At 45.5% G+C, this 16,866-nt stretch overlaps 1 protein-coding gene across 4 annotated transcripts in view; it reads right to left on the bottom strand.

Annotated features, from left to right (window-relative positions):
- The window catches only part of ADAMTS5 (ADAM metallopeptidase with thrombospondin type 1 motif 5), a 40,093-nt gene extending 23,991 nt beyond the window's left edge, over positions 1–16,102 (bottom strand). The window contains exons 1-3 of one of the 4 annotated variants that reach the window (XM_081137716.1): positions 15,602–16,102; positions 13,447–15,291; positions 2,929–3,061 (exon numbers count right to left, since the gene is read on the bottom strand). In XM_081137716.1, the coding sequence (XP_080993842.1) occupies positions 2,929–3,061; positions 13,447–14,550 (1,237 nt within the window). In that variant the 5' untranslated portion in view covers positions 14,551–15,291; positions 15,602–16,102. Of the gene's footprint in view, positions 1–2,928; positions 3,062–13,446 lie in introns of all 4 variants that reach the window. The other 3 variants (XM_081137715.1, XM_081137717.1, XM_081137714.1) reach the window with 3 other exon arrangements.
- Between the last annotated feature and the right edge of the window lie 764 nt (positions 16,103–16,866).

The raw sequence follows: 16,866 nt of genomic DNA, 5'->3' as shown, positions 1-16,866 counted from the left end.
ATATAATGCAAAAAAATGGGAGAAATTAAGTAAGCAGAGTTTGATTGGAGCATGAATTATAGAAAAGTCTAAAGAAGTAAATAGAGATGATTCAACCAAGAAATTAAAGGGGCCTCAAGGCTGTAGTCATACGTCAACGATTCAGGTTTGATTTTGCACATAGAAGCCCACATTCCTCCCGCACTGTCGTCTTGTACAACTATGCCCAATATTCTTGAACTGTTAGGACAAGTTTGCATTGCACGTATTTCGTTTTAATAAAACATTTGCTCTCCTCGGTCTCTGGCTTCTTGCCTCTCAGGCTGCCGCATCTGTCTCACCCAAGACCCTTGGTTCAGGATTCAGGAGGCCTGGGAGAGGTGATGCTGGGGCTTCTCATTCCAGCCCAGTTGGCTTGAGAGGCAATGCACCCCCAAAGAAGACGCATTCGCTGCCCTGGGGTTCTCTTACAGGGAAGTCTCCCAATTGCTGTCGAAGTGCGGGAAGGGACCACTACAGGACTGCAGGAAGAAGCAGCCCTTCCTTCAAGGAATTTACGATCTCTTCTTTGGAAGGTCAGGACCTGGCTCAGAATCTTATCAATGGGCGATGTCACAATTCAGCTCTGCTCGTATTTCTCACCACCCCTCTACCCGGATGGAGACGATCCAGCCTCTGCCTTCCCAGGAACTTAGAATCTTTCTTATGGGACTTCTCTCACTCTGAATTGTGGGGATTAATTACTGGTGTGCTTTTAAAATCTTCTCTGTTTAATTACAATCTTCTTGAGTAGTTGGACTAATCTCTCTGAGGTTCTGATGCAGAATTGGAAGGTTGCCAGTTCTTGGGCAGCTCTCACGTCTCTCCCGCTTACTCACTCATGAGCACAGAGACATGTAATAAATATTGAGGAAGGATCTATATGAGGCTGTAGTTTTGTGGGTATTTTTCAATCCTCACCCGAGGAGATATTTTCATTGATTTTGGAGAGAGGACGGGAGGGAGGGAAGGAAGGAAAGAGAGAGGGAGAGAGAGAGAGAGAAACATCTATATGAGAGAGAACATTGATCGGTTGCCTCCTGGGTGTGTCCCGACTGGGGATTGAACCCTCAACCTTTTGGTCACAGACCAACTGAGCCACCTGGCCAGGGTGAGGCTATAGGTTTAATCAGTTACTTTAATAGGCATGAGTGAGTGATAGGTGAAGACATAAGCCCATCCCTGAAGCGCAAATGGCATATGGGTCTTAAAAATCCTTTCAGCTCTTTTAGCCCAGCACATCAGAGAGCCATGGATTCTCAGGCTGTGTAAAGACTGGCCGGACATAAAACACAGAATAGAAGACAGAGCTGGTATTTCATCTCAGATCTTTGGCTCCTTAATCAAAAGATGCTCAATTCATGCCCTGCCGGCATGGCTTAGCGGTTGAGCATCGACCTATGATCCAGGAGATCGAGGTTCCCTTCCCTGTCAGTGCTGGATCCCCAGCAGGGGGTGTGCAAGAGGCAGTGGATCAGTGGCTCTCTCATCATTGATGTTTCTATCTCTCTCTCTCCCTCTCCCTTCCTCTCTCTGTAATCAATAAGGACATTTAAAAAATGTCTATAAAGATGCTCGATTCATAAAATGTTATTATCAGTGGGGCCTCTGAATGGTTAGTTATGTAACAAATCTTTTAGGTTTGTTTCTTTTTTTGCTTAGATGATAAGAAGAGTGTCAGTTAAGAAAATTAAAGTCATAATTAATACATAAGAATTGAAATTTAAGTAATGATCTCTGTACTTATGCAATTATACCTCTGATTGGAAGATATTTTAACTTCCCAAAGCAGCTAGAAATCAACACCTTGTGGAACACTCTCTGTCTACTAGGAATGTGGAAGAAAAGTTTTTATTTCTGTTTCAAACTTAGGGTTTTAAAGCTTAAAAAAATAAATCTGTTTAATAAAATACACCAAAAATTACAATAATTATCAAGCCATACTTTGCCGTTCCAAAAGGTGATGCTAAAAGGTGATCCAGCTATTTAAAAATGTAAATGAACTACTTAACTAAAAAGCAAAACAGATGTCTACGTGGATATCAGTAACAGATGGCATCTACAATCTACCCAATTTGGTCCTGAAAATAACTCCATGAATAGGTGCTATTATTCCTATATCCCAGATATAAAAGCTGAAGCTTAGAGAGTTTAAATATTAAGACCAATGTGGCGCAGGTAGAAAGTACTTCAGCAAGAACTGAGTCCAGAGGTGTCTAATTCTAACATCTAATCGTAAATTCTAAACTAACCTCTCATATACCTAGTAGCCCAGGCCATTGTTAGGAAACACATATTTCTAACTGCTGGGATATTTTACAGTTGGTCCTAAACTTCTAGTTCTAGGATTTACATGTGTTTCTTATGACAAACACAACAGTTAAGTGACATTTTAAAACACACCCTGTTGACTGTTGAGCTTGGCTTTGCTATTGAAAACAAGACAGGCATGTTTACCATAGCTATTGATTACCTTTGACAGGCCCAGACTATTATTATCAGTCAGTCACAATGGAAGAAAACATGATAAATTTGTGTGCAAACCGCTTAGCCCTGGATGAGTCAATAGAGCCTTGAGTAACTCCTAAGAGGAACATCTCTGCATTCCATAGTCAACTGTGACAAATTGCCTCTAAGAGTCATTTGAGGATGCTTAAAAGACAGTAGTGGTAGCAAATTTCTCTTATGATTTTAAACAACACTGTCAGACAGGAAACATCTACCGTGTGCCTGACTCTGCCTTCCCTCTGCCTTACTAGTTAACCCTAGAAGTGCAAGTTTAAACAAATTGAATCCCCACGGGTGCATCTGAACCAGGAGAAATCTGGAATTCATTGCCAAGTATTTTGGTTCCTGTTGCAGCTGTTACAAGTGTTTGATTTGGCGAGGGAAGAGAAAAGCACTGCATACCAATTTCGTGAGCCACAGTGAAGGCTGCGTGGAGGCCATCGTCTTCAATCACAGCGCAGCTGCGCTCCGGGGAACATATGGTCCCAACGTCTGCCATTCCCAGGGTGTCGCATGAATGATGCCCACACAAATCCTTCCCAGGAGAAAGAAAGAAATCATTAAAATCAGTTTACATCCAGAAGGGTCCACCTTGGGGAACCACTTGCTCACTGCAAAAGGCAGCGCTGGGGGATGTTTATGGCATCACCTGTTCAGCTCTGGAAATGTTCCAAGGCCAAACCAACGGCATCAACTCTTTGAAGAGCCTCTGAGCCCCAGAGGCAGGGAAAGATGAGGGGACTCAATTACGTTTAAAAAGATGTCGGAGGACTGTCTGTTATAAAAGCAGCCAGAGCCTTAGAAGAGCTGCACCCCATGTATGCAGACACGCACATCACGGGTCATTTTCACGCATGGTCATGCTTAGGGGAGCCTTACCATTCTGACCTGAATGCATGCTAACTTTATCAGAGGCCTGGCTAATGATTGATTTTCCATCACAGGGGCAAACTGCCACCACATATTTATGGCAGAATATCAATTTATCAGTAATTTAGATAGGAAACAAAATTTTAATCTAAAGCATAATTCCTTGAAAGATCATCTCTTAGTTTCCAAAATGAGTTGTAGTTTCACAGGTCTTGTCTTCATAAATGTCTGCATTCTGATTCACAGAATTTAATGTAGCATTTCTCAACCTGATCAATCCTCAGAAAATACATGTCACTTATTGTGTTTATATAAATGAGCGTATGCATTTTTCTGGTGAGAAGTTGTATTGTAAGAGATTCTCAAGGGGGAACATGATCATACCCCACAAATAGTTACAAATTATAGATTTAGATAAAAGCGACAACAAGGCAATTTAAAATTGAGAAGTATAAAGAGAAAATATAAGCCCAAATTTTTTACGTGACAGATAAACTTTCCCTTAAATGCTATTTGAGTATTAATAGGCATCAGAATTTTTTGTTCTTGACTACTGTTTTCAATAAAAATTCACTGACAGTGTGTACATTTATATCCAAAAAAGCAAGATAGTATCTTAGTAAGCCATAGGTAAAGAACTAGAATGAAAAGATTTTAAAAATTAATTACTATAAAGATGACAATTGACTAGTTGAAATAACATGTGCTGTTTCTATTACAGCTATCATCTTTGTATGCCCACTACCACGTCTGGCTATGATAGGAGCTCAACAGACATTCGCTTAAGTTCGGTGAATTATAATACACAGGCAGATGCGATGTAGACCTCACACACCTTCAGCATGCTGTGTGCTAGTGAGGCCTGAGGGGGCGTCAGGAAGCCAGCACAGGATGTTATTACTACATAACTAATGCCACCTCCTCATTGTCAAATGCTCTTCTAACTCTTCTCTATTTTGCTGCATAAAATTCCAACCAAGGTGAAACATATTTAGAAGATATATCCTATGATCTCTCTAGTATATTTTCAGGTCCTTACTGGGCTCCGTGTATTATGAGATCCCAGCTGTGATGAATTACACTGTGGCTGCCATCTTATTATAGTTTCAGACAGTGGAAATCTCAGCCAAGTAGCCTTGGTGAGTCAAGTCACCAAACCAACAATAGCCTACCAAAGTTTCCTGTGTATCCTTATATGTCATCCTGTGGGATCTCAAATTACAGCTGTTGAGAACAAATTAGTAGTCTTTAAAATTGAAATTGGAACACACTTCTGCATAATAATCAGTCTTTGAGATAATAATATAGTACAATACATTTCTTAATCCATTCCCCCCCAATCATTTCAGTAGCTTTAAGACCAAAGACCCAGGTCATGGTTTAAGTGAATTGCTTGACACTCTAAGTTTATTTCTGCACACACATACTTTTTTCAACCAAGATTTATGTTATTCTTCACAACTTGGGGCTCACTATCTTCAAATAGAATGATAAAATCAGAATTGTTTCCCCTTCTTGCTCCTTACTTCATTAATAAGCTTGAAGAGCTGCAGCAAATGGAAATGGCCCTCCCGTTCTGAACAAAGTTTAATCTGGGTTTTAATATCTCTGTGTTTACTGGTGATCAGTTGCTCATTAGAGGCCATCAACCCTTCTTGTCCTCCTTGAATTGCTTAAATGCATTTGGCCCTTTGCCATGGAAATGTGTGCATGTGACAAAATTATGAACAGAAGCAACTATTTTTTTTTAAACACAGTGATTAAACCCCTTGACTACATAGTCACACTCTCCATATTTCTGTAACTGTAATTATGTAAACTGGCAGTCTTTCCATTTAATTCACACAGTTTCAAACCTTGGCAGCCCAGTTATGGTTTCATCCTCAAGATTCACAATGAATGCCTGTATTTCTTTGTGACACAATGTTCATTTCAATGTATTAAAACTCAACTTGTGCATCAAATTATTAAGAATATAGCACATCGCAGCCATGTCTATTTTTTGTGATGATTTATAACAATATTTACAGGTGAGAACCTTATTTGAAATTTATAGGAATCTGTATGATTATTCGCAGTTGGCAAAAGAATGCTAATGGGCAATAGCATCTATCTATCTATCTATCTATCTATCTATCTATCTATCTATCTATCTATCTATCATCTATCTATCTATCTATCTATCATCTATCTATCTATCTATCTATCTATCTATCTATCTATCTATCTATCTATCTATCATCTATCTATCTATCATCATCTATCTATCATCTATCTATATCATCTATCTATCATCTATCTATCTATCATCTATCTATCTATCTATCTATCTATCTATCTATCTATCATCTATCATCTATCTATCTATCATCTATCATCCATCCATCCATCCATCTGTTTGGATCTGGGGGCAGGGGAAACTGAAGAAATGTGAGTCACATACAGTATTCACATAAGAGGTAAATTAATTAAAAGTCCTAACGAGAGTTTTTCTATTCGGTTAGAGTAGATCTAGAGGTAAGTTATATCTCCGTCATGTTAAGGATGGTTCTTTTCATGCAGGATCAATATCTTATCACCATGGTGCAGACAGACAATACTGCAATGGGAGATTAAGTAAAAAGGGAGGGTTGTAGGAGTATGCAGAGATTTAACCAGTGGGCTTGTGGTGTCGTGTTGGTGAGGAGGCAAGACTGGGACACTATATCTTACTCAAAAATAGAGCTAAAATGGTCAACAAGACCAACGAAAACTTGAGAGGGAGGTCATTGGCATGGTGACCATTCACTAGATTTGGCCATTTAGAATGGTTTGGCCATTATGACTTTGGCAGTATCTGTGACTTATCATGGAATTTAGAAGAACTAATAGTACCCCAGACCTATTCTTGCAGTTGGAGCTGGGCCAGCAAAGTGTACGACCTTGAGAAGCAGATGCTGAGAAGATAGTACAACTTGGAGAATCCTGGTTGTTGGTACTGGGTGGGAAAAATGAACCGAGCAGATGTGAACATGCAAAGTGGGACAAATAACAGGGGTTGTAGGACTTCTAGCCTTGCCCAGGAAATTGGTCTCTCCTGCATCATAAATGTGCTAAAGGAAAGACGCTAAAAGGAAACATGCCGATAAGAGCACATATCATCACAACTGCAGCAACAGGAGCCAACATGAAGGAAGAGTACCTAGTACAGGAGAATCTAGAGTTAAATAACAGCAACTTCTGTTTCTCTAGATATCACCACCTGGTAAGGGCAAGTGTGGAGCTCAAGGGAAGAGCACAGGAGAGGGTTTAACTAGCCTCAGATATCTACCCAGTTCCTATGAAGAGGGATTAGTGACAGAAGAATTAGTCTGATGTGGAACATATTTTAGTCATAGTATTACACAAACATACATTTGTACACCATATTCCCCAATCCCTGTGGATCTGATTCTTGAAGTGTCATTTAGCTCTCTGGCCACCCCAATAATAAAGGCCTTGATTTGGATCTCAGTAGAGACTACACTAATTGGGTCTGTTAGCCCAACCATTACAATAATCCATGTCATACAAGCTCTTACCCATGCTTCTGATACAACTAAGTAATACCACACACAGAGCCCAGCTGGATTAGGGGCCAAGAGATCCAAGTGCATTTATTCTTCGAACATTTATGCTGTGCCCAGTCTGCCAGACACCGGGCTAAGTACTGACACTGTGGTACACAATAAAATAAGAGCTGATCCTGACCCTTAAGAAGCATAAGGATCTAGTGAGCAAAACAGATGTGCCATGAAGGGAGCAGATTGCCACATGCTGTTATGAATAGATTGTTGAGGGAGTGCAGAGGACTTGATGAGCTTTCTTTGGGGGGATCAATAAAGGTGCTGGAAGGAGATAATTGATCTTGGGAGATAAATAGAAGTCTGACAGTCTTAGAGGAAAGACACTCTAACAAGGAAAGACTGGTGAATCCATCAGGAGATGGTGAATGGCAGGGTCTGTTTTGGAAGTGACAGAAAGTTGGTTGGGGATGGAGTAGACAGGATTTGTTAGGTGCAGGGCAATTGGGAAAATTGAGACATAGTCTGGGCCCAGGGTTCCAAGACAGGACATTTTCTTTGATAAGTGTACAGTAAGAAGAAGGGGAAGAAGGGATGGAGAAAGTTGGGAATTGAGGGGAGCAGATGCTTGGAAGAGCCATTTTGGAAAACAGGAATGGAAGCTAATTAGAGATAACAAATGGAAGAGCAATTGCTTTTTAATTCTAACTCTTAGTAAGAATCATCACGAAAGTCATTTATATGCTTTGAGACAAAGTTCCATCATCATTAACATAAAGAATTTAGACCAGGTGATCTCTGTGGCTGTCCAGATATACACTGTTGATATTAAATGAAAGCACTCTAATTTATAGATGGAGAAATTAAAGCTCAGGGGCAACACATGTTCAAAGTGGGAAGCTAGAGACTAGTGAAGCTGAAATTCAACCTATGTCTAAATACTTCAACTCCTGAGCCTATTTTTCTATGGCAGTTAGATCATCACATATGTTATTCTCGACATTACTCTTAACTTTTACATTCATAAACTGTGCTAGGTCAAGCAAACTACTTGTTTGCAACAAATAATACAGCATAGCCTGTATCTTTCTGGTGTGTTTGGTATAACTCAATAATTTAGAGGCACACTAAATATACAAAATGCACTGAGAAAGATGTTCCAGAAAACAAGAATGTGGAGGTGCTGGGTAAGAGAGCTCGTGGTCTCATTAACTTGCCTCTCTCTCTCTCTCACGCGTCACATCTGCTAGGCCACTGTAAGTCACTGACCCATCCGCCGAAAGTCTCCTGTAGCTGTGCTCTCTTTCTCAGTCACTCCATTACTCCTTCCTGACTCGCCTACCACCCCAGGCTGGTCCCCTTGCCTCCTGTGACTTGCCTACCTATGTGCTGCGACAGGTGACCTTCTTAGACCCCAGATCTTTTTTTAACACTTATTTTATTTTTCAATTACAATTTACATTCAATAGTATTTTGTATGAGTTTCAGGTGCACATACAGCATATTGGTTAGACAATCATATACATTACACAGTGTTCCCTCTGAGATTTCCAAAACACTAATTGAAAAGAATATATGCACCCCTAGGTTCACTGCAGCACTATTTACAATAGTCAAGATATGGAAGCAACCCAAATGCCCATCAACAGATGAGTGTATAAAAAGGTTGTGGCACATGTATACAATAGACGCCAGATCTTATACGATTCCTCCATTCTTCTGACATTTAAAAGACACAACATTGCCTGCCATTCAACCTTGCACGATGCAACCCAAGCTTCCTGTCAGCCTCTACGCACCTTCATGACCCATCTTGTCCATTATTTCCTGTGTTTCTCATCAATATTTTGGCCCTAAACCTAAGACTCCATATTCCTTCTGCCAGAAAGGATGAATTAACTCACATCCACCTTACTTTAACATTTCTTGACTTGAGCTCCACTTCTCTATTTCTAGTGTCACTACTTTCACTTAGACCGCCTCCAATCTCCTCTTGAAAACTCCTGGATCCACATGACTACCATAGGCCAGAGGGCTTATTCCAGAACATACCTCTGGTCACTGCTGTTTCCTTCCATAGATAATCCTAGAATTTAATTTGTAATTTGAACTCTTTAGCAGAGTGCTATAAACTGACTTGGGTCCCCCCGCCCAAGTTTTTATGTTGAAGCCTTAAATCCCCAGTGTAACTGTATTTGGAGATAGGTCCCATAAGCAGGTAATTAAGAATTAAGGATAAATGAGATCATAAGGGTGAGGCCCTGATTCACTAGTGGATTAGTGTCCTAAAGGAAGAGATACTAGAGTTCTCTCTTTCTCTCAAATTACAGCCATGATACTATGGTTGCAGGTTGTTGAAAAGATTAATTGTAAACTCGTTAGTGGTTATGGATAGTATGTAAAAAATGCTCGTTGAAAGCCGGCTCATTCCAAATAAAATCTAATCATCCTTCAAGGGTCAATGCAATTCTACCTGTGCGATGAAGTCTGTATAAAGATCCATAGGCAGAACTGATTGATCCCGCCCCTCCCCTTTGGCAGACTTTGATTTTAGCTCAGTTGTAGCATTTATCAGAGTCTTCCTAACATTAGAGTGACTTATGCATGGATCTGCTTCCTCTCCCCTGGCGATAAGCCCTGGTGGGAAGGAACCAGCGTTTTCCATCTTGCATTATTGGCATGTACTGCATGAGAAAGACAATAATGAAGTTGGTTCTGTGTACTGTGCTATATTATCTCTAACAGATTTTAGATTTTTCAGAATATTCTTCACAATTTTTGTTTTGTTATATAATTGACGTAACATCGTATCAGTTTCAGGTGTACAACATCATGATTCAATATATATACATATCGTGAAATGATCACCACAGCGAGTCTAGTTAACATCCATCACCACACATAGCTACAATTTTTTTGTGTGTGAGAACTTTTAAGATCGACTCTCTTAGCAACTTTCAATTCATCAATCATTTTTCAAATGTCAACTAGAGCTGTTAATCTGCTCCAGTCTTCCCATTTCTGAGTTCTTTCATCTTTTATTGATTGGGGTTGACCTATAGGCTATAAATCCTAGTTAAGGGTTAACTTTTGGCTTGAAATGGGATTTGAACTCAAATATGAGATTGATTTTGTCAATCCAGTCAGCAAGCACATAAGAAAAATCATATCCTTCTGCCTCCTCCAAGCTCCCGGTCTCCCTCTAGGGCCCACTATTGTCTGAACCTAACAAGAAGCCAGATGGGAAAGGAGAAATGCTATCTGTGGAGTCCCTATCAGAGCATTAGAAAGCACAACATAAAGAGAGGTTTTAGCTGAGAGACAATTACTGGCACACCGATAATTAAGAATGAAGTGCACGAACCTTCTATATTGCATAGTCTCGAGCTGGTTCAGTTTCGATCCAATGCCTTCCATCCATGAGTGAGTGAAGCTTTCACTGGTGCTGTACCAGTTAGAGGATGTTAGAAAACGCCAATTTAGGTATCAAGCAGGTAGGGCCTTTGCTTCTAAAGAAGAGTGCACGGTCTCCAAAATGGGTTTAAGAGTTTGACTTTAAAGAAACTACTTTAAAATAAAAGAAGAAGGTGGGAATAAGGAAGGGTTCTGGAAAGTCCAATTAAATCCTGGGGAGATTGGATTTCTGCTGCGTGAAGGCAAAAGTGGTGTGAATTCCAGCATAAGTGCCATTCCAGAATGAAAAATGGCTCTTATGCCAGAAAACTGACTGGTACTAACGTTCCTCTAATTAGAACAGCACTGAGTGCTGGAGGACAGTCCTGACAATGAAGCGTGTTAGTTTGATAAATGAATTACTTGCACTACTCTGCTGACTCCCAGACACAACGCTCAAGGTGGCCTCGGCTAGTAAACAGGGGTGGAAAGCATATCCTCACAGTTTCTTCATGCCTGAAAAACAAGTAATTTAGCAGAGGACATCTGGACACAAAATTTGAACAGAGCTCAGCGCCCATCAAAACATGAATTTCATGGCTTGGCGTCTGGCTGCTAAGCAACGGATTTCTGACATCAAAACAGAGTTGTAAAAGTAGGATCCTGGTGCCAACTCGGTATTTCTCATTGAAAAAAAAAATAGCTGTGAACACTTTTCTTTAGGTCTTAAGATATCTGATTTCCATGGGATAGAAGAGCTCAGATCATTTCTCCTCTAGCCCAGAATGTGTTTTCCACATTCTGAAGTATTAGGTGGAGATTAACTTTACATTTTTAAGTACTCTCAAGTGGATGCTGCATAAGGGTCTTAGAGTATTTCTCTCAGCCCCTTTAATTAATAGCACTCTTTTAAATTAGGTGCATGTATTCATAACACACATGCTTTTCAAATATTTGGTTCTCATCAAGTTTGATGTATATACCAGAAGGCCAGCCACAATCTAAATGACAACTGCCTTACTAAAGGTGTGTTTCTGCTTGGCGAGGGGACCAGGGAGGGCCTGTGCAAAATACTTTCCATGTGTAGACTAGTTTGAGAAATAAATGTTATTATAATACTTATTAACATGAAGATAGACTGTTAATTCATTTCTCCCTTGCATTTATCTATTTAAAATACACTGATAGGTTTCAGAGCTTGGAAAATAGGAAATGTTAGCTATCCAAACTAAAAACAAATCCAGGAGAAGCAACAGACATCATTTAGAATCACTGACTAGTTTTCCGTTTCACAGGGAAGCAATTAGGAAAATTGTGGGGCAGGAGGTAAGAAGTACTAGTCTTCTATTAATTTTTATTTATTTAAAAAATTATGGAATGTGCATTTGCATTCAAAAATGAAAGCGAAGCATTAAAATGACCTACTCTTTGGAGCAGTTTGCCTACAAAAGTATTTTTTCCTCTGTCTTTATAGAACTTCCTTCCATAAACTCTCCGGAGCCTCCCTCTTGGCAGCCTCTTGTGATGTAGCAAAGCAAGAAATCCAGACATGGAAAGTTGCTCACAAAAAAATAAAAAGAACTTGGAAACCAAGGGAGAAAGAAATCGTTTTACAGGAGAACTTCACACTGAAGGCTACGCAACGAATGTTCTTCCGTTTCAAAGGTTAATGTTGTACGGAGAAATGAAAGGGCGGTTTCCAGGAGATGGGCTCATGAGGAGGAAGATTTTCCATGGTGCATGGCACTGTGTCCTGCCCGGCTCTCCCGAAACTGCTGCCCTCTGCTGTCTTTGTTTACATGTGGTTTACATTTATGTCTACCCCATAAACCACAAGTGTTTCTCCACTCCAAATTTATCAACACTTTTCCTTCATACCAGGGGTGCTTTAGTATAAAAAGAATTCGCTAGTGCAGCTCTGTGATTCTAAACCACCATTGAATGCCCCGTCCTAGCTCTGTTTGCTCCATTTTGTCTCATCGCTTTGCATCCTATTTCCAAGTTTCTAATCCTTCATCTATCCTGGGTGGATCTCAAGCACTTAAAGAATGAGCTTTAAAAGTCCATTGTTACCAGGCCTCTGAGAGGCGTAACTTAAAACTGCCAATTAGAGTCGAGCTGGGAAAACTGAGGCTCAGGGCTCTGAGCAAGCCAGGCTCCAAACCAGCCCAGACTTTGCGTCTGAATGTCACGCTGACATGGTGGTCTCATGACTGTGCGGACAGAGACTGTGTTCTTCCCAGAACCTCTGGGCCTATAAAGATCAATTTCTTTCCCCTCCTGTAACCACCTTCCTTAAAAGAGGAAACCCTGAGAAAACATCCTTCCCCACGTCTTGACTCTTGGCCCACATCTTTCCACACTGGGGCTGCAGAAACACATCCCAAACCCAAACACCTAAGCGGGATGTGACCCTTCTGCAGAAGGCAGTGCTGTGGCAAAGGAGGTGCCGAGGCCCCTCACAAGGCTGGGTTCCTCTGTCCTCCACATGCTCCTGCGTTCCCTCCTTCCCAGGGATGAGATTCCAACGGGGGGCATGAAAGCACTTCATTAGGGAGCCAGATTGTAAAAAGAGCCCTTCCCTTGGAAACCCGTCCCTCAGCTTGGTGTGGGAGAGGTTTAGGTAAGAATGTGCGGACAGTGCAAAGGAAGGTCATGGAGAAAAGTGCCTACAATGGATGGGCCATCGAGCCCATTCCCTTAAGTTGGACCAAGCTCTCCTTTTGAGCCCACTGGAAAGTAGAAGATCCCTGATTTCAAAGACAAAGCTGCCTTCCCCCTTTCCCACTTGGCTATCTTCATTTCCCCAAGCATTCCAGTCCCTTCTTTCATGTCTATGCATCTATGACACCGTATCTCGGACTAGAGGAGACATCCTGCGGGGTGGACGGACTGACTGTCTCAGCAGCTCTGGTTCTGGAAGGCGGGGGTTGCAGCTGGGGTTACCCTGGACACAGGAGCAGAGCTGGAGGCCGGCTGGGCATCCTGCAAGCGGCAGTAAAGCGTCTCCAGAGTGGCAGGCGGCTGCGGGAGACGCCGGGCCGTGGGTACGGCTGCCCCGCTGCCCCCCCTCCGCGCGTCCGGCGTCTGAGCCTCCCGCCCGGGCGGCACCTACCTCGCGCGTAAACAGGATGGCCGCATCGTAGTGCTCCTCGTGGTCGTCCCCCAGCTGGTTGTGCTGGTGCTGCCACTTGCAGAAGTTCTTGAGCGTGGTGGCCGCGTTCTTGCTCACCTCCAGGCTCTTGTCCTTGTCGCCCAGCACCACCACCTTCACCACGGCCAGGCGGATGTGGTTCTCGATGCTGGCGTGGCTGTACAGCCGGTTGGCGATGGAGGCCAGGGTCAGCAAGTAGTGCTGCAGGCCCCGGCCGTACATCCGCGCCATGGACGCGTCGGCCACCAGCAGCAGCTCCACCTGGCGGGCCCGCGAGATGGAGCGGCGCCGCCGCCGCCACCAGGTCTGTGGTCCCTGGTCCCCGTCGGAGGAGGGAGGCGACGGGTCCAGGATGCGCGGAGCCGGCGTCCAGCGTCGGTCGGGGCCGCTGTGCCGCGAGGGGCGCTCGCGGGTCCCCGGCGGGGACGCGGGGGTCTCGCAGCTCGCGCGCGGCGGCAGGGCCTCGAAGCTGAAGCCCTCGCGGGTGTAGGCGTGCAGGATCCGCGCCGACCCGTCCCCGTACACGCGCCCGGCCTCCGCCTCCGCCCAGGGCGCGCGCAGCAGCGGCTTCAGGGTGTAACGCGCGTGCCTGACGGCGAAGTAGCCGTCCAGACCCCCGCAGAGGTCGAACACAGCCAGGGATCGGGGGCTGCCGTCCACGGTGCCCCGGTAGAAGCAGTGGCCCCGGTGGCGCGCGGGCGCGCTCGGCCCTCCTCCTGCGGGCGCAAAGCCAGAGGCGCCCACCGCACCATCCCGCTCCAGGTCCAGCAGGAACCTCCTGCCGCCCGCGTAGACGAGGTAGCCCACCTTGCCGCCGCCGGAGTAGATCTGGTCGATGTTCTGCACGAGCCCGCCGCTCCCGCGCTGCGGCGCCAGGGGGTGCGGGTGGCCCGGAGGCTCGGCCCGCTCCCGCGCCTCCTCCCCCCGCCGCCCGCCGGGCTGGGCGGCCGCTGCGGCAGCCCGAGGCCGCCCGGCTTTATCCTGGGCAGGTGCGGCGGCGGGGCCGGCCGCGAGCGCGGGCAGGCGGAGCGCGCACAGCAGCAGGGACGCCCACCCGAGCAGCATAGTGCGCGGCCCGCGGGGAGGGGCTGCGCGGCGGGCACCGTGTGGGAATTTGTCACTCGCTGTGGAAGTTACCGCACGGGAGGTGGGGGGCACACACACACTTGCTTGCAAGTTGAGTCAAGTGTCGTAGGGAGGGGGGACCCGGCCGCAGCGCCAGCCCGCCCGGACCGCGGTGCCAGCGTGCGAACTTTTCTTTGTTGGTTTGGAAAATGTTTGGATTCGTGCTCCGGCCAGAGGAAAGAATTTAAAAAAGAGAAAAGCCAAGATTGTGGAGATTCAGCAAATACGAGAAAAATGGTGGTGGTGGTGGGGGGGGACCCAAATCCTCCCCCAAATACAGCCCACTATCGCCGCACCGAGAAAAAGTAAAGAAGGTGCGGTGCGGTGCGGTGCGCCAGGCGGGCAACTGGTGCGCGCTGCCTCCCGCCCCCGCGCCGCCCGGGACCCGCCGGCCGCGGGGCTCCCAAGCTCCGGAGCCCACTTTCTTATGTCGTGGGTTTCCTTTACGCTAATATAACCAGGAGGAAGGGAAGCAAGAGAGAGAAAAAAGCCATAAAAATGAAAACAAAAATGCCAGGGGCGGCCTGCGGCGAGTCAGTGGAGCGGCGCGTCCGGGTCCCCTCGGGTGCAGCGTCTCCCGCCGGTCGTCATCCCCAGTCGGCCGCTGAGAGCGCGGAGCGCAGCGCGAGCGCTGTGAAGATGCGAGGAGGTGGAACAATGAATTTATAGCGGCATGCCATCCTGCAATGGCAATTTCAACAATTCGTCACTGCAAGCTGCCTCTTAAAGGGAGAGCTTCCCCCACCACTCCCACCCTTCCCGGCCCGCGCCTAATCAGAGGGGGAGGGCGCGCGGGGGGTGATCGAGGAAAGGGAGACCGGGAGGGAGGCAGGGACCCGGCGAGGTAGAAGGAGGGACGGGGGAGGGAACACGGACGCGGGGGAGAAAAAGCATTCGGGTAAGAAAAACAGAAGAGTTCCTTGGCCTCATTTAAAGCCACAGCAGCTCCGGATTTGTCTGATTATTTCACAACGAATCGGGGTTGGCTAACCTCGGCTTACCTCATCTCCTGAAAGGGTGTTTGGTGTGTTTTGAAAGTTACTGAGACATCTCAAGTCTCTCCCTGCCTCCTGCTCTCCTGCTTGGCTTTGCCTCCGTAGGAAGTTCCTGCCGCAAGTTTTCCCCCTTTGCACGCCCTGGCGCGCCGGCCTCGTAAACCTCGCAACTGTATCCACCCGCAAAGGACTGTCGGCTTCCCGCGCGCCCCCCCGCCCCGCGCTCCCCTCGCCTCCTCCCAGGCGCCCCGGGACCGGCTCTCTACCCTCCCCATTCCCAGGTCTGCGCGCTCCGACAGTCGCCGGGTCTGGGCTCCGGGTGACTAAGTTCTCCCAGCCACCAGCAGAGGGGCCGGGCAGCGGGAGAGCCGCGGGCGCTTCCTGGCGCGTCGCTGCGCCCCGCGCGCGGCGGTGCCCCCCGCTGGGCCGCCCGCGGCCTGGGAACTCCGCGCCTTTGTGTGCGAGCCCAGGGCTCCCCCCTTTCTCAGGCGTGCTTCGCATCAGTGCCCACAATCTGTCACTTAATCCCGGGTGACTGGGACTTGCTTTGCTTTGCTTTAAGAAGGCTGGGCCGGAAGGAGTTAACTCTTGAAGGGAATTGCGCTCATTTGAAAAATAAAATTAAAAAAAAAGAAAAAAAGTGCGCACACTTTCTTTCCTTCGGCTTAAATGATAATTATATGATAAATACTGATATTTGTATCTATCTTTCCTAAAACAACCACTATCGCCCTAGGCTCTGACTTGCTATCATTCTCAGAAAGTCCTTTTAGGAGAAAAAAACTTGGGGTGGGGGGCGGGGTGATGCAGGTTAGTGCTTATTAGTTCAGGAGTGGTATTGCCACTGTGCCTTGGTTTCCCGGCTTTGCTTCTTCTGCTTAACAGCTCTTAGAGAAAAGAACATCTGATGACTTTGTAACCATTACCTGAAAACTGTCGGAAGGTCTGCTGCAGGGAAGGGACTCCCCCCTCTCCCATTATCCTGCAAGCAAATTAATGAATACACCCTTGAATAATAGACCCGGTATAATTAGCACATTTTTCTGTCTTCTCATGTTTGTTTAACTTACATGGATGTGGAGGCCTCAGTGGACCCCAAGCTGCTGGTGGTTTTCCCAGAAATGAGAACCCAGGAATCTTCTCTGTCCCTCCAATGGCCTTCAAGTGCTGCGGTCCTTAGACTTATAGAAGCAGTTTCTCTCCTACCCATTCCAATGGAAAGTAGTCCACTAGTTGGCATAAACACCATCTTCTAAAACAA

Source organism: Miniopterus schreibersii, assembly GCF_964146895.1.
Source record: "Miniopterus schreibersii genome assembly, chromosome: 5".
Classification (NCBI taxonomy): Eukaryota; Metazoa; Chordata; class Mammalia; order Chiroptera; family Miniopteridae; genus Miniopterus; species Miniopterus schreibersii.
This window is presented reverse-complemented; position numbering and strand designations above follow the sequence as displayed.